This window comes from Liolophura sinensis, chromosome 1 (genome assembly GCF_032854445.1).
Source record: "Liolophura sinensis isolate JHLJ2023 chromosome 1, CUHK_Ljap_v2, whole genome shotgun sequence".
NCBI lineage: Eukaryota > Metazoa > Mollusca > Polyplacophora > Chitonida > Chitonidae > Liolophura > Liolophura sinensis.
In genome coordinates this window covers 55,829,190-55,844,403 of record NC_088295.1, presented here as the reverse complement: position 1 = coordinate 55,844,403, position 15,214 = coordinate 55,829,190, and the positions used below count along the sequence as shown (strand labels likewise).

General features: G+C 40.2%; 1 protein-coding gene across 1 annotated transcript; it reads right to left on the bottom strand.

Moving 5' to 3' along the window:
* Positions 1-1,358: 1,358 nt before the first annotated feature.
* On the bottom strand, positions 1,359-14,332 carry LOC135462202 (uncharacterized protein K02A2.6-like). The gene is made up of 8 exons (XM_064739614.1): positions 10,385-14,332; positions 9,992-10,068; positions 8,862-8,950; positions 7,992-8,181; positions 3,596-3,662; positions 3,107-3,192; positions 2,037-2,205; positions 1,359-1,520 (listed from the first exon to the last, which is right to left on the bottom strand). The coding sequence occupies exons 1-8, from the start codon at positions 14,330-14,332 to the stop codon at positions 1,359-1,361; spliced, it is 4,788 nt and encodes a 1,595-aa protein (XP_064595684.1).
* Between the last annotated feature and the right edge of the window lie 882 nt (positions 14,333-15,214).

Sequence of the window (15,214 nt, the reverse complement as noted above, 5' to 3'; positions counted from 1 at the left end):
CTAGAGGTATGATTTTCGCTTTTGGTACAAGTCTCGTGTTCAAATCAACATCGAGTCAGAGGGTGCTTTTTGTGTCCTCTGTTGTTTGTATACATTTTTGCAGTTAGTGCTTATAACCGTATATACATTTACAATGTATGTCTGCTTGGGAGGTGGGAGGGGGCGGGGTACGTCGTACTTAGCAATTTTTCGGCCATATAATGACCAGCAGTCATTCGGTGTGTGTATGTATACAGAGTATCTTCTTTTGGCAGAATGAGTCCATGTCGCCAAACAACCGCAGCCACTAAAGCACTATACCGAAGTCACCGGAAAAGACACCCCACACAGTCACGTTATACTGACACCAGGACAGCCAATCTTGTTTCCTTGCTCTGGCATCTGAGTGCTGAGTGCCAATCGAGGCAGCAACAAGTACCATTTTTAAAATCTTGGTAAGACTCCAACTGTGTTTGATCCCAGGTCACCCGGCTTCAAGACGGAAGCTCAAACCATTAGGCTGTGGAAGGGTTTATCCATATTTTGAGACATGATAGCCATTTACAGATATTCTTAAATAATCATCGCCTGATTTATAACTTTTAAGTACACAACAGTATCAGACAGGACACAAGTAAGTATCTGAAGGAATACGAATGTAACACACAATATATTTATTATGGTTGCATGCTCAGGGAACAAACCTCTAGGCGTTCTTCTACACTAGTAACAATAAATTCAATCATTTATTTGGTTACTTATTAGAACATTTCACTTATACGACAGCGGCGAGTATTATGGTGGGAGGAAACCGGGCAAAGCCTGGGAAAAGCCCAAGACCACCTACAGGTTGCAGGCGGAGCACGACCTTTCCGAGAGGAAAACAGCGTCAGCTGGGCTTGAACTCACAACGACCGCATTGGTGAGAGGTTCGTGGGTCATTGTGCTTGGCAACAATAAAGCTTAAAATAACACTTTTTATCACAATGGTATCATAATTCAGGACACATATTCTACAACAACACGTTGACACACAATTACACATGTACGCTAATAGCAATCAAGTTTCATTTAGTTGTTTAGCATTTTAGTCATTTGTTTATTTATTTGACTGTTGCTAAGGGAAACTTAAAACCATAAACAAGAATTTTACATTTATCAGACTGTGGTTAATTTGCAATAAAGTTTTTAAGGAGAACGTTTCTACAATAAAAACCATGCTTACTAAATAACAAAACACGATGTACAAATTATTATTTTAGCAGAAATATTATTAAATAAACACCTTGATCAGCCAGTTTTGCAAGAATTAGTGAAATTTACTACACAGAACATTAATTTAGCGGAATGAATGCTTCATTTATGTCGTTTTGAAATAATCATTTGCCAGATGAGGATGTCTTGGAGACTTCGGTCATAGCGATTGTCGCCAACTCATTCGATCCCATGGACTTCATCGAGGCTGGGCTCACCTTTGACAGCCGTAGCAGTCGCCTGTTTAATTCCCAGGCATGTTTTTTGCGGGCAAAGGCCTGGCGTACCTGTAATAATTACATGTATATAGTGATCTAGTGATTGATTGATTGGTATTAAACGCCGTAATCAAGAATGTTTTACTTACATAACTTAACTTCGCCAGGTACCGGACTATTATCCTGACTTAAAGCCCCAGCTGAATCATTCAAACCTCATTGTTCAAGGGCCTGCCAGCTACATCGAACCAACGCTTTAATTACCATGCTAGATTTGATAATTAAATGGCATGCAGCTTTTTTGTAGGGTTGCAGAACACACTGCAATAAAGACTCATCTTCTGAATGGTCAGAATGCAGATTCTGATAGCACAATAGTCCGGAAATGGCTTCGAAAGAAAAAAAGGACTTTTTTCTCCCGAAACCTAATGATCCAAACAAAGTCCGCGCATGCAAACGCATACAACCAGAAGGAGACCTTGTGTGGAAAACAGTGATTTACGAAAAACGTTGACGTAATATAAGAGGCAGATGAACATGCGTAATTCATACATTAGTTTACTTTCTGTTAACCCACTGCCTTACCTCTGATGACGTCACACAGTGGCAGAGGAACAGAAGAAGTCCTTGCGTGGAGTTTGTCAGGGCAAACAGATACTGGAAGACGACTGTCTGTTGAGACAGGGCAAAGACTCCCAATAACCAGGTCCCTCCCAGAAGTGGTAGAAGTAGGACGGAAGCTTTGGCCGTCTTCCTGTGGCCAGGAAACAGAACGATGTAATCAACCGGTCTCAGAAAACACTTTCTTGCCTCAAAATTAAAATATTAATCAATGTATTATTCAAATGTTTTGCGCTATCTGGTATCTCTAGATGAAAACGAAGCACAAATAAATGTTTTCAAAAGTGAAATTATGCAGAGTGAAAGTGGGAAAGCAGTTTGGCTAAAAAAAATTGCCTGGCTTAAAAATCAGCTTTGAACGATGTAATTATCAACGTATGGTAAACCGAAAAAACAGTAATACGAGTAAGAGAATTTGTAACTTTGCCGTCTTGGACTGCTTCATCATGAGGGAAGGAGAGGCAGACGACTCAAGGGACACATAACTAGGACAAAGAAGTCTGAATACAGTTAACACGACAACATCTATACCCCGTGAGCTTTGATGTCATAGACAGCTAAAATAGAACTTGGGCCGAGTTTCTTCTCGTATTGTAGAAATGCCACATTGTTTTTGTGAAGGCTACCTATCTTAACATTATACTATGTGTTCAAGTTTGAACTCTTGGACTCTTTTATCGGCAAAAAACAAACAAACAAAAAACCAAAAAAAAAAAGCGCTACCGTACCATGTGGCCTATCATAAATGTTAGGCAACTTTTTGTTTACATTTACTATAGCATAGGCGCCAATAAAAAAGTTTCACAAAAAGTTATTTAGAGAAGACGAATGAGGGAGAATTCTGAGGAACTGAGGGGTTGTGAGCTAAACAGGTTCCTGAACGAAAATGGTGGCGTTCCTGTTTCCAGAACTTCGTCAACGCGTGATTGGCAAATTAATGCCAACCAAAGTTGCCTGACATTACAGAATTACAGACTATTTCTTACTATAGGGACAAAAGAGTTCGAACTCGAAACTCCTCTATTGTTCCTTACCGTATTCTCTCCAGTCTATTGTCGATGGAGGTCCTGCTCAGGCGTACAACAACCCGCATCACCTCTACCAGAATCCCAACGTTCACCTGGCAAGAATATCCAACGGTCTGCAGTTACAATTTACTAATTTTTTCATTTAATTATTTGATTGATGTTTAACACCGTTCCCAGGAATGTAACACTGATATGACGGCGGTTTAGAAGGTATTTTTCTTCAAAAAAAAAGAAAACAAAGCACGCGAATATTTATATGACAGAAATTGGTCTTGACTATTTTACAGAATTTAACATTAACGAGTCAAACTATATTCATTTAAGACAGGACACCTAGTATCGGAACTTCTTAAATTTTTAGTTTGCTATATGGGGTTTTCACCAGCGGATTGTGGGGTGGTTACATGTTTACACTGCAAGACTCTGTTGAAAACTCATAGTTGAAAATTGAGACTTGATATGCAGGGTCACTGTTGGTTGAAAGCTAATGCTTACCAGAGCCACAGACATAGCTGGAATCACAAAGACCAGGATCGATTTATCCTTGGGCGAAAACCAACAACTGAAAAAAAAAAGGAATGAGATGCAAGGTATTATGTCTTCTAAGCTTCTGGCGTCTAGGCACAAAGAGAATACATAATCGATTCTACAAGTCAATTTTAACTTATACAAAACAAGGCGAAAAAGCTAAACATTATAATGACGTGAATTTATTACTTCAATGGCCGAAATAGAAATCCTGTAATTACACGTCATGTTTCCCGATGTTGCTGTTTACAATGGCGGTTCCCACAGCCACTACCAGTAAAGGACAACCTGCAAAGTGCAAAAGGAAGTAATGTTATGAATGAGCGCGTAGAATAATTCTGGCTTTTCATAGGTCAGAATCGGAAATGAAATTTACGAAACTCTTGTAAGTCATTAAAACTTGTCTCAGATCCAGGTTAGATGATATTGGTTGCATTCACATTGATCATTTATTGAATGTTGTTCATCTCAGCGATAGTTTCCTTCCCTGATTTGTTTAACTGACCACGCTATTCATTCTTTCATCCTGCAAAGCGATACACCTATGGTAAAATCAAAATCAATGGAAACTGGCTTAACAGTTTTACATTTTTAGGCGACCGGTTGCTACAGATTTTAAAACGCTCCAAAAGACGTGGAGCATTGGTAAAATGGCTGGTGGGCGAATAACTCCAAAGGACACATAACCTGTTTCTCTCATTATTGCGTGTTCTGATGATCAAAAGATCTACATATAAATCCCAAAATATTAGAGATGTCTTGCACTCACAAGAACTAGTATTTAATTCGTGTTTTACGCCTTACTCAAGAATATTTCACTTATACGATGGTGGCCAGGATTATGGTGGGAGGAAACCAGGCATAGCCTGGGGGAAACCCATGACCATCCGCAGGTTGCTGTCAGACCTTCCCCACGTACGGTCCCCGAGTCATTAACAGACTAACAAAGAAATCACTTGTCAGATTTTAAGGTTTATGACACACATCCGGGAACTTACTTTGTCATTAAACATGATAAATTTTCGTTCAAATTGGAGTAGCATAAACATAAAAAACCTACCCCAGCCCAAAAAGTGATACCGCCTCATTTTGTCACGTGACGCGAATACAACAACAACAGTCAGATAAAGATGTATTCCCTCACACAGCATCCAACAGAACACCGCCATATGGAAGTAGTACATTAGCACCATCATCAAAATGCAGGCTGGCTGTAACAGGAAACCAGGGAAACTAAACCTCAACTACCTTGTGACAAAACTGTTTAAATATTGTTGTATATGCACAAAATATTTTTCGCTATCGTTATAGTACTAGAAATAAAAGCACTAATAGGTTACGAAGACAAATGATCTACAAAAGTTACTGTTTTGTACCCTTACAGCAACCTTATATCTTTACAGTTCTTTGTTAAATACCTAACTATATGCAACTGAAAACCCCACTGTAAACCAGCAAAAAGCACCACTTGCTGTAACTTGAACTAGGACCTATTTCTGTGTGTGCGATGGTTTCAAGTCCACGGTACAGGTAAATATCAGTTCTATATTGTGTCTCAACAGAAATTGTAGAGCCATCGCTGCAGCTATCATGCGCTTGCTCGTTAAGGTTGCATGTTCGATTCCAGTCCTCGCTAATCCCGCTGCAGCTATAAGTCAGAGGCTTTGTTAGAAACATAATACCTGGTGAAGGTTGGTGGTTTACTCTGCCGTCATGTAAGTGAAAAATTCTTACTCAGGAATAAATTCAATAAATTTGTATTAGAATTTAGATATGAAATTGGTTATACTTACAGTGTGTCTGGATACCGTCTCTTCAAACACAAACACCGCCTGGGCACCGACAATAGCCAGTGCTAGGTTTAAGTGAATCAAAACTCGGTCTTGGCAAATCCTGTAAAGTTAATTCCCATAAAGGATAACTTGACAATATCTTCGCAAACCTACGAAAACCTACACAAGTGCAAGTGCTGTAGTATCATATTGCTGTTTTATTTCCAAATAGACGACTCAGTGGTTATGGCATACGAACGCAGCGCAATGACCCAGGAGCCTCTCACCAATACAATCGCTGCGAGTTCAGCTCATGCCGGCTTCCTCTCCGGCTGAATACTTGGGAAAGTTTGCTAACAACTTGCGGATGGTTGTGGGTTTCTTCCATGGTCTACCTGGTTTGCTCCTACCATAACGCTGACTGACGTCGTAGAAGTAAAATATTCTGGAGTACGGCGTAAAACTCCAATCAATTAATATAAGAAATAAATAAATATTTCTACGCAACTACAAGGTTTAAAATTTTGACATGCTAGGGAAAAAACTACCACCCTCCTATTAACTTTGATATTCAATACGGCTACTTTGGATGCCAGAGAAGTCCAAGGTTCAGGGAAACTCAGACACTAGGAGAGACCCTGGCATTGCATTCTTTCGTTAGAGACTCAATGTGGTCGCGAGCGCAGGTCATCTATGGAATACTACATGACTTTAAATATCAAATACTCGCTTTATTTTTCAAAATGGAACTAGGTTGTACCCCAATAAAACTTTTTCAGAGAGATAATGAATATCTCTAAAAGGAAACGTATTCACGAATTAGTAATTCATCTTTAAGTAAATACATCTGAGTAGCAAAATTAACATGGCACGAATTCGAAATCACCACGTACCTGAGAAAGAGGAAAACGAAAACAGATAACAAGGCACCGGTGATAGATACAGAACAGCCAGCATATGATATGATGGAGAGAGCTTTCTGGTCGACTGCTGACAACTGCAAAGAATCGCAGAGATTGTGAGGCGGTTGTCATGATTTCATACAGTGGTAATAATACGTGCATTTAGAACAAAAAGCACAGATTTTTTCCCTTTAATAGGGACAGATCAATCTCAAATATCTCCAGTACTATTTTCATATCAGTTCACATGGTTTGTCAAACGTTGACAAACAAGAACACAGAAATACAGAGTTAGTAATAAGGTACCAAGCCATATATAGGCCTCCCGTTCAAGTAAATGGTCTTACCTCGAAGTCACTGACCTGGACAAGTAGGGCAAAGTTCGTCAAGTGATTACAGACACAGGTTACGTTGTAGTTGTGGCGATCCGCTATAAAACATCCATCGGCTAGCCAATAACCACCGCTGGTTGTCCTATAACCAAATGGCCTGGTAATTTTTGTGTCAATGATATTTAGAAAGTTGGTGTTTGTACATTTGCTCCCCATCGAATTAATAACTTACTGTCACTATCGCCTAAAATTTTAATTGATACTTCATGTCTATCGGCCTGATTCAAGATTCTTTAATGATTCTTCATATCTGTCGACCTGATTTAATGATTCTTCATATCTATATGCCTGATTTAACGATTCTTCATATCTATGGGCCTGATTTAATGATTCTTCATATCTGTCGACCTGATTTAATGATTCTTCATATCTATATGCCTGATTGAACGATTCTTCATATCTATGGGCCTGATTTAATGATTCTTCATATCTACAGACCCGATTTAATGATTCTTCATAGCCATAGGCCTCATTTAATGATTCTTCATATCTGTATTCCTGATTTAATGAGTCTACATATCTACAGGCCTAATTTAACGTTTCTTCATATAAACAGGCCTGATTTAATGATTCTTCATATCTATCGGCTGGATATAATGATTCTTCATATCTAAAGGCCTGATTTCATGACTCGACATATCTATTGACCCTGATTCGTATTTTTCTGATTATAATATATATCGTCTAAGGAACAGTTTTTGTAATTATATTACTATATAATATATTGATGACCATTGTCATTGAAAGTGAAATATTCTTGAGCACGGCGTTGAAATGAAATAAATAAAATAAATAATATATTCTGAGTACAAATTAAAATCTTACCCATCCGCAAACTTCCAATATGCGCATGTCACCGTGGTGTTGTCATGGAGATTTTTGAGGGTAAACGTCATCGTTATATTGGTGATTTTCTTACCATCATCATCTAAAGCGTACACCGATGTACTCAAAATATCACTTCCTATGACGCCAAACGTACTGATCGATTTCCAAAGTTCGTTTGTAGGTAAACAAAAAATGAGAGAGCAAGAAATACCTTGAAATGATTTAATATTACAACACTTATACTAATCATAGCAATTTACATGATCACCGAATTATGCTGTATAATGAAGCCTAACAAGTATATGTACAGTCATGGGACTTTTGTATGATTCTAAAAAATATATGATTTCCGAAATGAGAAAAAAGCATTTATGACATAAGTAGAGAGTTTGACGATTTTTCTGCTTGCTGAATCGCGTTGTCCCATGGTTTTTCAACTGATAGAACTAATTACTCTGTATGATCTCACCGAGTTTCTTCGCCATCTGAAGTGACACACGTCTCGTATTCCCGCAAGAGGCCGTTCAGGCCTTTGTACAGAATGACCCCAACTGACCTCTCCCTCCGCACAAACACAGGGAAATCTACATCAAGTACAGCGGTAGACAAATTCTGCGTGACTTCTACATGGTGTTCTTCCGCGAGAAGCAGTCCAATTTCTGAAAAGGTTCAGAGGCCATCCAGAATACAATATAACGAGGAACGGATTGTGGATGTTCTAATGTCTGTTAAACAATTTACCTATGTTACCGAACCTGACAAAGCAGACATCTTTAAATACTATACACCATTTCGATATCTCCATGGGACCCTAGATAGCTACGTAAATCCCATTTAGTATGGTGAGGTATGTCACTTCTTTGTCCGTAACCATCCTAATTTCTTAATTGATATACTTTCTTGGTTCTTTTGTGGCTTGTGTTGAACATTGGTCTTGTGATTATTGACCCAAAACATCCACTATGGTATACGAATGTCTGTTTCGACACCCAGATTCGTTCTGATGCCATGTTACATGTAGGATTAAGATAGATGAATTCCAAGGTTCCAGTTAACTCTTAGTAATGCATGAACCAGACGTGCGTCAGATACCCAGATTCAGTGGTGACTCGACGCCTTGACTGGGATTCTCCCACACGTGAGTTCTTAATACCCGATATTCCACCACTTCTTCTCATTCTCTATGGAAGCAAGTAAGAAGCTGTGACGTCAGAGAACATATGTGACAATTGTGCACGTGGGACATTCATTCTTGTTTGTTGACATTAAACAATAATATGTTTCTTTATATCCAGTGCAAATCAGGACCTGTTTATCAAGTTGGCAGAATTCTACATACCAATGTGATCTTCTTTAAAATATAAGCTGATGTGCTCTTCCATTTTTAGTTGATGAACAGCCAAAGTCTGCACGAACATCTCCACGGATCTGAACAGGGACGACAAGGCCTTCTTACCCTTCATCAAGAAGAAAGACTTTGGCGTTTATACGGTAAATCTGATATTTGTCAGATTTTGCATTATTTTTAAAACGAACAATCAACGTATATGTAGTTCTATACCGATAATAAAGAAGATAAATATAAAAGGGACAGAGATGCTTTTAAATTTGAATATTCTATTTCTGATATTAACCAAAACTCCCAGACTGGAAATATAAGATGCTGTGATCAATACATTGCTTCTCTCACAAAATAGCAACTTGCCTGTGCAAGTCTGGCATATAGCTAACTATTCAACATGTAACATTTGTTACGTTGCCAAAATTTCATTCAAATTTGAACTATATATATATATATATATATATATATATATATATATATATATATATATATATATATATGAAAACATTATACTCCTCTCTGACAGGTGTGTGTCCGTTTCTTACGTGCTACATTGCATTATTACTGAAAGACTAAAATGGTACACATATACTAAAATGTGGACCATATTTTGAAAATTATAATTTGGTCCGGAAGCAGACATCAGTAATGCTTTTACAATTTCTATCTGCAAGATATAGGTCTATTGAAATATAACTTCATTCGTGTCTTAATTCAAACATATCATAGCAGAAAATCTTAATGTACTCTTTGATCACTGTTTGGTGATTATAGGTCCTGAAACTAATGGGCCAATCGAGTATCTCATGGTCGCCATCTGGCACGTGCTGAAAAAGCACTAGTAGAAAGATCGCCAGGTTTTCTCAAAACAATAGTATATCCGTATCAATTGTTTCGTCGCTTTGGGTGCTCCGGGAGTTGAATAATTGAACAGACTTCTGATAGTTTGAACGAGTCAACTGTTTTACTCAAGATAACATCGGAACCCTACAGCAGGGTCCTGCAACGTCGGACCAGGGGAGTATGTAAAACTATACTCATTGGAAACGGACTTACGTTAGGCCAATTACGTGACATCCCCCTTTTCAACATGAAATAAGTAAAAGAACAACTGTGAAAGAAATTACAGTTCTTTGAAACACGACGACTTAAACCAATGTTCTGGATGTTCAACAGTCTCTGAATTGAAGATGTGGAAGAACCTCTGAAAAGAAACATTTAACAACATGATATAGTGAATGAAAATTGAAATTAACTCTTCACGGGACTGTCCAGGGCATACACAACCGTTAGCAAAGTCACTGATACGATAAAGTCAAAAATACAACTTCTCACTGAGATATATAGTCCTGAAAACGTGCTGGCTTTCGCACCACTCGTCCATACGAAGTACGCGTAACCCCGGTGCTCGGAGTTTCTGGGTTTACTTCCTGACGCGGTGGACTTGTTGTCCTGGTATCCACGGGGCGATCTTCCTTTTCTGGTACTTGGGCTGGAGTATATACCTCGGGCATTCTTACCTCTGGGCAGTCTTCCTTTGTCGTTCTTAGATCACGGCGGTTTCTTCTGAACCGTCTACCATCTTCAGTGTGAATGCTGTAGGAGCGTATGTCTACTTGTTTGTCAACAACTGCTTTCTGCCACTGTTTGTCTCTGTTGTGGGGCTTAAGTCTTACCACATCTCCAGGTTGCAGATCAGCGAGATCACGAGCGGAACGATTGTAGTATCGAGCTTGTTTCAGCTTTCTACTTGCCAGTTTATCGGTGACTCTGTCAACGGTTTTCGGCTTGAGAAGTTCGTTGGTTGCTGGTAGAAGAGTCCTTGTTCTTCGTCCAAACAATCTCTGTACTGATGAGCTACCAATTCCTTCTGCTGGTATGTTTCTCCATTCTAGCAAAGCAAGGAAGGGATCTGTTTTGGCATGTAGAGATTTGGCCATGAGCTGCTTCACGGTTTTAACTGCGCTTTCCACTTTGCCATTTGATTGCGGATAACGTGGCGAAGAAGTAATATGTTCAAACTCATACTTGTCGGCAAACTTCTTAAACTCGGTCGAATTATAGGGAGGGCCATTGTCTGACATGAGCTGGACAGGAATTCCATGACGGGCAAACTGTGATTTCATCGTTTTTATCACTGTAGTAGCCGTTTTGTCATGTAGTCGATCAATCTCGAAGTAGTCAGAGTAATAGTCTGCCAGTATCATATAATCCTTGCCATCAAACTCAAATAGGTCACAACCCACTTTTTCCCATGGGCGACTGGGAATCTCATGGCTGATGAGAGTCTCTTTCGGCTGGTTGTTCTGTAAGGCGTTGCACGTGTCACACTTACTTAACAAATCGGTAATGTCCTTTATCATGTTCGGCCAGTATACTAGCTCTCTGGCTCGTCGAATGCATGACTGAAGACCAATGTGCGATGAGTGGAGTCGGTGCAAGATTTCTGGTCTGACACTAACAGGAACGATAACTCTCTCACCTTTAAACACTATTCCATTCTGAACGGAGAGTTCATCTCTGAATGGGAAGTATTGCTGTACTGTAAAGGGAGCATCTTCCTTTCTGTCTGGCCATCCATCCTGTATCACTCTCTTCAGTGTTGACATGGTTGGATCCGATGACGTGGCTGTTTGGATCAACCCTATCCGCTGGTCAGAGATAGCAAGATACTCAACCATATTGATGGATTCTGTCTCGATAGCTGTTGGACACCTGTCGTCAATTAGCATGACATCTCCATGTTCATTTGTAGCTGTCTTGGAATATGGTAAGTATGCGCGACTGAGTGCGTCGGCAAGATACATCTCTGTTCCTTTCTTGTACGTCACTTCATAATCAAACTTCTGTAGCCTCAATAGCATGCGTTGTAGTCTCTTCGGGGCGCTGTGTAGGCTTTTGCGGACGATTGATTCCAGTGGTTTATGGTCGGATTCAATCCTGACTTTCCTTCCATAGACGTATTGTTCAAACCGTTCCATTCCAAAGACAATGGCGAGCATTTCTCGCTCAATCTGTGCATAATTCTTCTCTGCAGAAGACAAGGAACGCGATGCATAGGCCACCGGCTGGCCATTTTGCATGAGACATGCTCCCAGTCCATCTTGGGAAGCATCGCATTGAAGTACTGTTTCAGCTTTGTCGTCAAAATATCTCAAAACAGGAGGACTTGACAAGATATCCTTCACTTCCTGAAGACATTTTCCATGGACTTCTTCATCCCAGAGAAAGTGATTCTCATTTTTGAGAAGTTCTCTTAAAGGGGCAGTTGTCGATGATAGTTTTGGGGCAAATTTCTGGAGGAAGTTGACCATGCCTAACAGACGTTGTACACTTTTCTTATCCGTCGGGGCTGGCATATCCTTGATTGCCGTCACTTTAGAAGGATCAGCTTTCAATCCAGAAGAAGACAAGATGTGTCCAAGATATGGAACCTCCCGGCACTTGAGTTGAAACTTACTCTGATTCAGTTTAATGTTCTTCTCACGACATCTGTCCATGAAGGCAATCACCTTTCTGTCGTGATCCTCGTCAGCTTCTTGGTCAGTGTCTCCAACACCAAAAACTAGAACATCATCGTGTACTACTTTCACACCATCTAGACCTTCCAGTGTTTCGTTGAGTCTACGCTGGAATTCTTCCGGTGCGGTAGAAATACCAAATGGCATACGGAGCCAGCGGTACCGTCCCCAAGGAGTTTCAAAAGTGGTCAGGTGGCTGCTCTCTTCATCGAGCTCAACGTGCCAGAATCCATTCTTCGCGTCAGCGTGGCTAAAGCATTTAGCATTGGCAAGATCAGGAAGGAGATCATCGATCGTGGGGGTTGGGTAATGGTTTCGTTTCAGAGCAGAGTTCAGAGGTTTTGGATCGATACACAGACGAAGTCGTCCATCGGGTTTAGAAACCACAACCATTGCTGAAATCCAGTCAGTAGGCACGGTGACTGGCTTAATTATACCTTTCTTGGTCAGAGTCTCTAACTCTTCTTTCAGTTTAGGCTGAAGAGCAACAGGAACTTTGCGACATGGCAACTTAACAGGTTGCACTTTGTCGTCGACTTCAAGATGTAGCAGTCCTTCCAGTTTTCCTTCTCCTTGAAAAACATCTCTATAGGAAGACTTGATTTCATTCATGGTAACACCAGGCTGTTTCCTTGACTTCACATCATCACTGTGCTGATGCGACAGCAGCATAATATTCTCAGTCTCTACAGTTATAAGATTCATCTGTTGAACCGCTCTGGCTCCCAACAGAGGTCTGTAATCACCCTTCACGATGACAAATTCAACGCTGTATTTCCTCCCATTCTTAGGATTTTTCATTGAAATGCGGCGTTTCCCGACAGGTATAGTTTCTGTTCCATTGAACATAACAAGGGTTGTTGTGGATTTTTCCACTTTCTTCAGTTGTCTGTCATTGTAGATTTCAGCGTAGAGATTCTCAGGGAGAATATTGATCGTAGCTCCACAGTCCAACTGGAAAACAATAGTTTTGCGATTTAGAATCATACGGGCAAAGATACGTTTTGGAAATCCTTTGCCATTGGTGTCAGTCTGTTTTCCTTTTGAACTTACGGACAGCACATATTCCTCTTCCCCATCTGATGATTCCTCATCAGTGTCCACTTGATGAACTTTATGCTGTCTCTGTTTGCCTTTATTTGGACATTTGGACGAAAAGTGATTGGGTTTATCACAGTGGGAGCAAACTTTACCCCAGGCAGGGCATTTTTCCTTAACAAAAGGATGACGTTTGCCACAGAATTTACATTCCAGCTCTGAATGGTTCTTCTGTTTCCCTTTATGTTGCTTCTGCGTTTTCTGTCTGTGTTGGGTTTTGTTCTTATGTTTGTCCCTTACCTGCTGAACTTCGTCAACAGAAGCCATAGATTTCATCTGCTGAGAAGCCGATTCATGTGCTCTGCACACATCAATGCAAGATTTTAAAGTCAGTCTCGCATCCTGCAACAACCTCTTTCGAGTATTGTTGTCACGAATTCCAACCACAATTCTGTCTCTTATTAAGCTATCTTCCAGCTGTCCATAATTGCACGTCTTTGCAAGTGTACGAAGCACTGCAACATACGAGTCAACAGTCTCTGATGTCTCCTGGTCTCGGCGATTAAAGCAGTATCTCTCGTAAGATTCATTGGTCTCTCCGACACAAAATGTTTCAAACTTCTGCAGTACAATGTCTATATCCTGTTTATCCTCTTCCTGTGTGAAGGTTAAACCATCAAGAATATCCAATGCATCCACGCCTATACAAGTCAGTAGGGTAGCAGTCCTGTATTTACTTTCCGAATCACAAAGTCTAGTTGCGATTTCATAATTGTCCCACATCCGTCTGAATTTTTTCCAATTCGTCGCCAAGTTTCCTTTCAAATCCAGTTTGGTTGGCAGTGGAATGTTTGTAGGGACATGTACAACATTAGGAGCTTGTATATTGTTAGCTTGTTCTTCCGCCATTTTCCAGGAATTACAATAACACAAGTCAGTGTGTCACATACTGGGCTTCCGTAGAAAATGCAGCACATCTATATAGAGCACAAGTGTCATGGAGCTTCACCAGAGTAAACTCGATTGTCCTATACGCGACATCGTAGAAATCCAGCTTACAGCGCAAAGGCCAAATGTCCGTAACGGGCTTCCATACTTTTTTGCTCCAGCGTTGGGGAGAACAGTCAATCACACCAAAAATCAAGCTAATGTTCACAGAGTTCACTGTTATTTCCGTTCGCAATGTTCAGAATCGATTATTTTCACAGTGTCCATTCACAAAAATCACAAGTTTTGGCAAATAATGCGAATCTCAGTTCAGAAAGTCACTCACTGTCTGTAAACAACACTCCCGCGCGAGTCGAGCCACCTGCACGATCAGCGCACAGTGAAAATACGCCAATGTCCGTTGGTACAGAGTTTCAAATTTACCACACGACTGGACGGGAATCTTATCCCAGTTCTGACACCATGTTTCGTCGCTTTGGGTGCTCCGGGAGTTGAATAATTGAACAGACTTCTGATAGTTTGAACGAGTCAACTGTTTTACTCAAGATAACATCGGAACCCTACAGCAGGGTCCTGCAACGTCGGACCAGGGGAGTATGTAAAACTATACTCATTGGAAACGGACTTACGTTAGGCCAATTACGTGACATCAATGACAAAAAGTTGGCTGTCTTGAGTCATCATATTCATGAGATGGAGTCTAACAACGTTTTACATCTTTCACTGGAGATTTCGCCTTACTATCGATGACTTGCTAAGCCGCGTGATGCCTTTACCGGATTTAATTAGTGCTGTATGGATGAAACAATGTCTGTATTCTGAAACATTGCCATACATACCAAA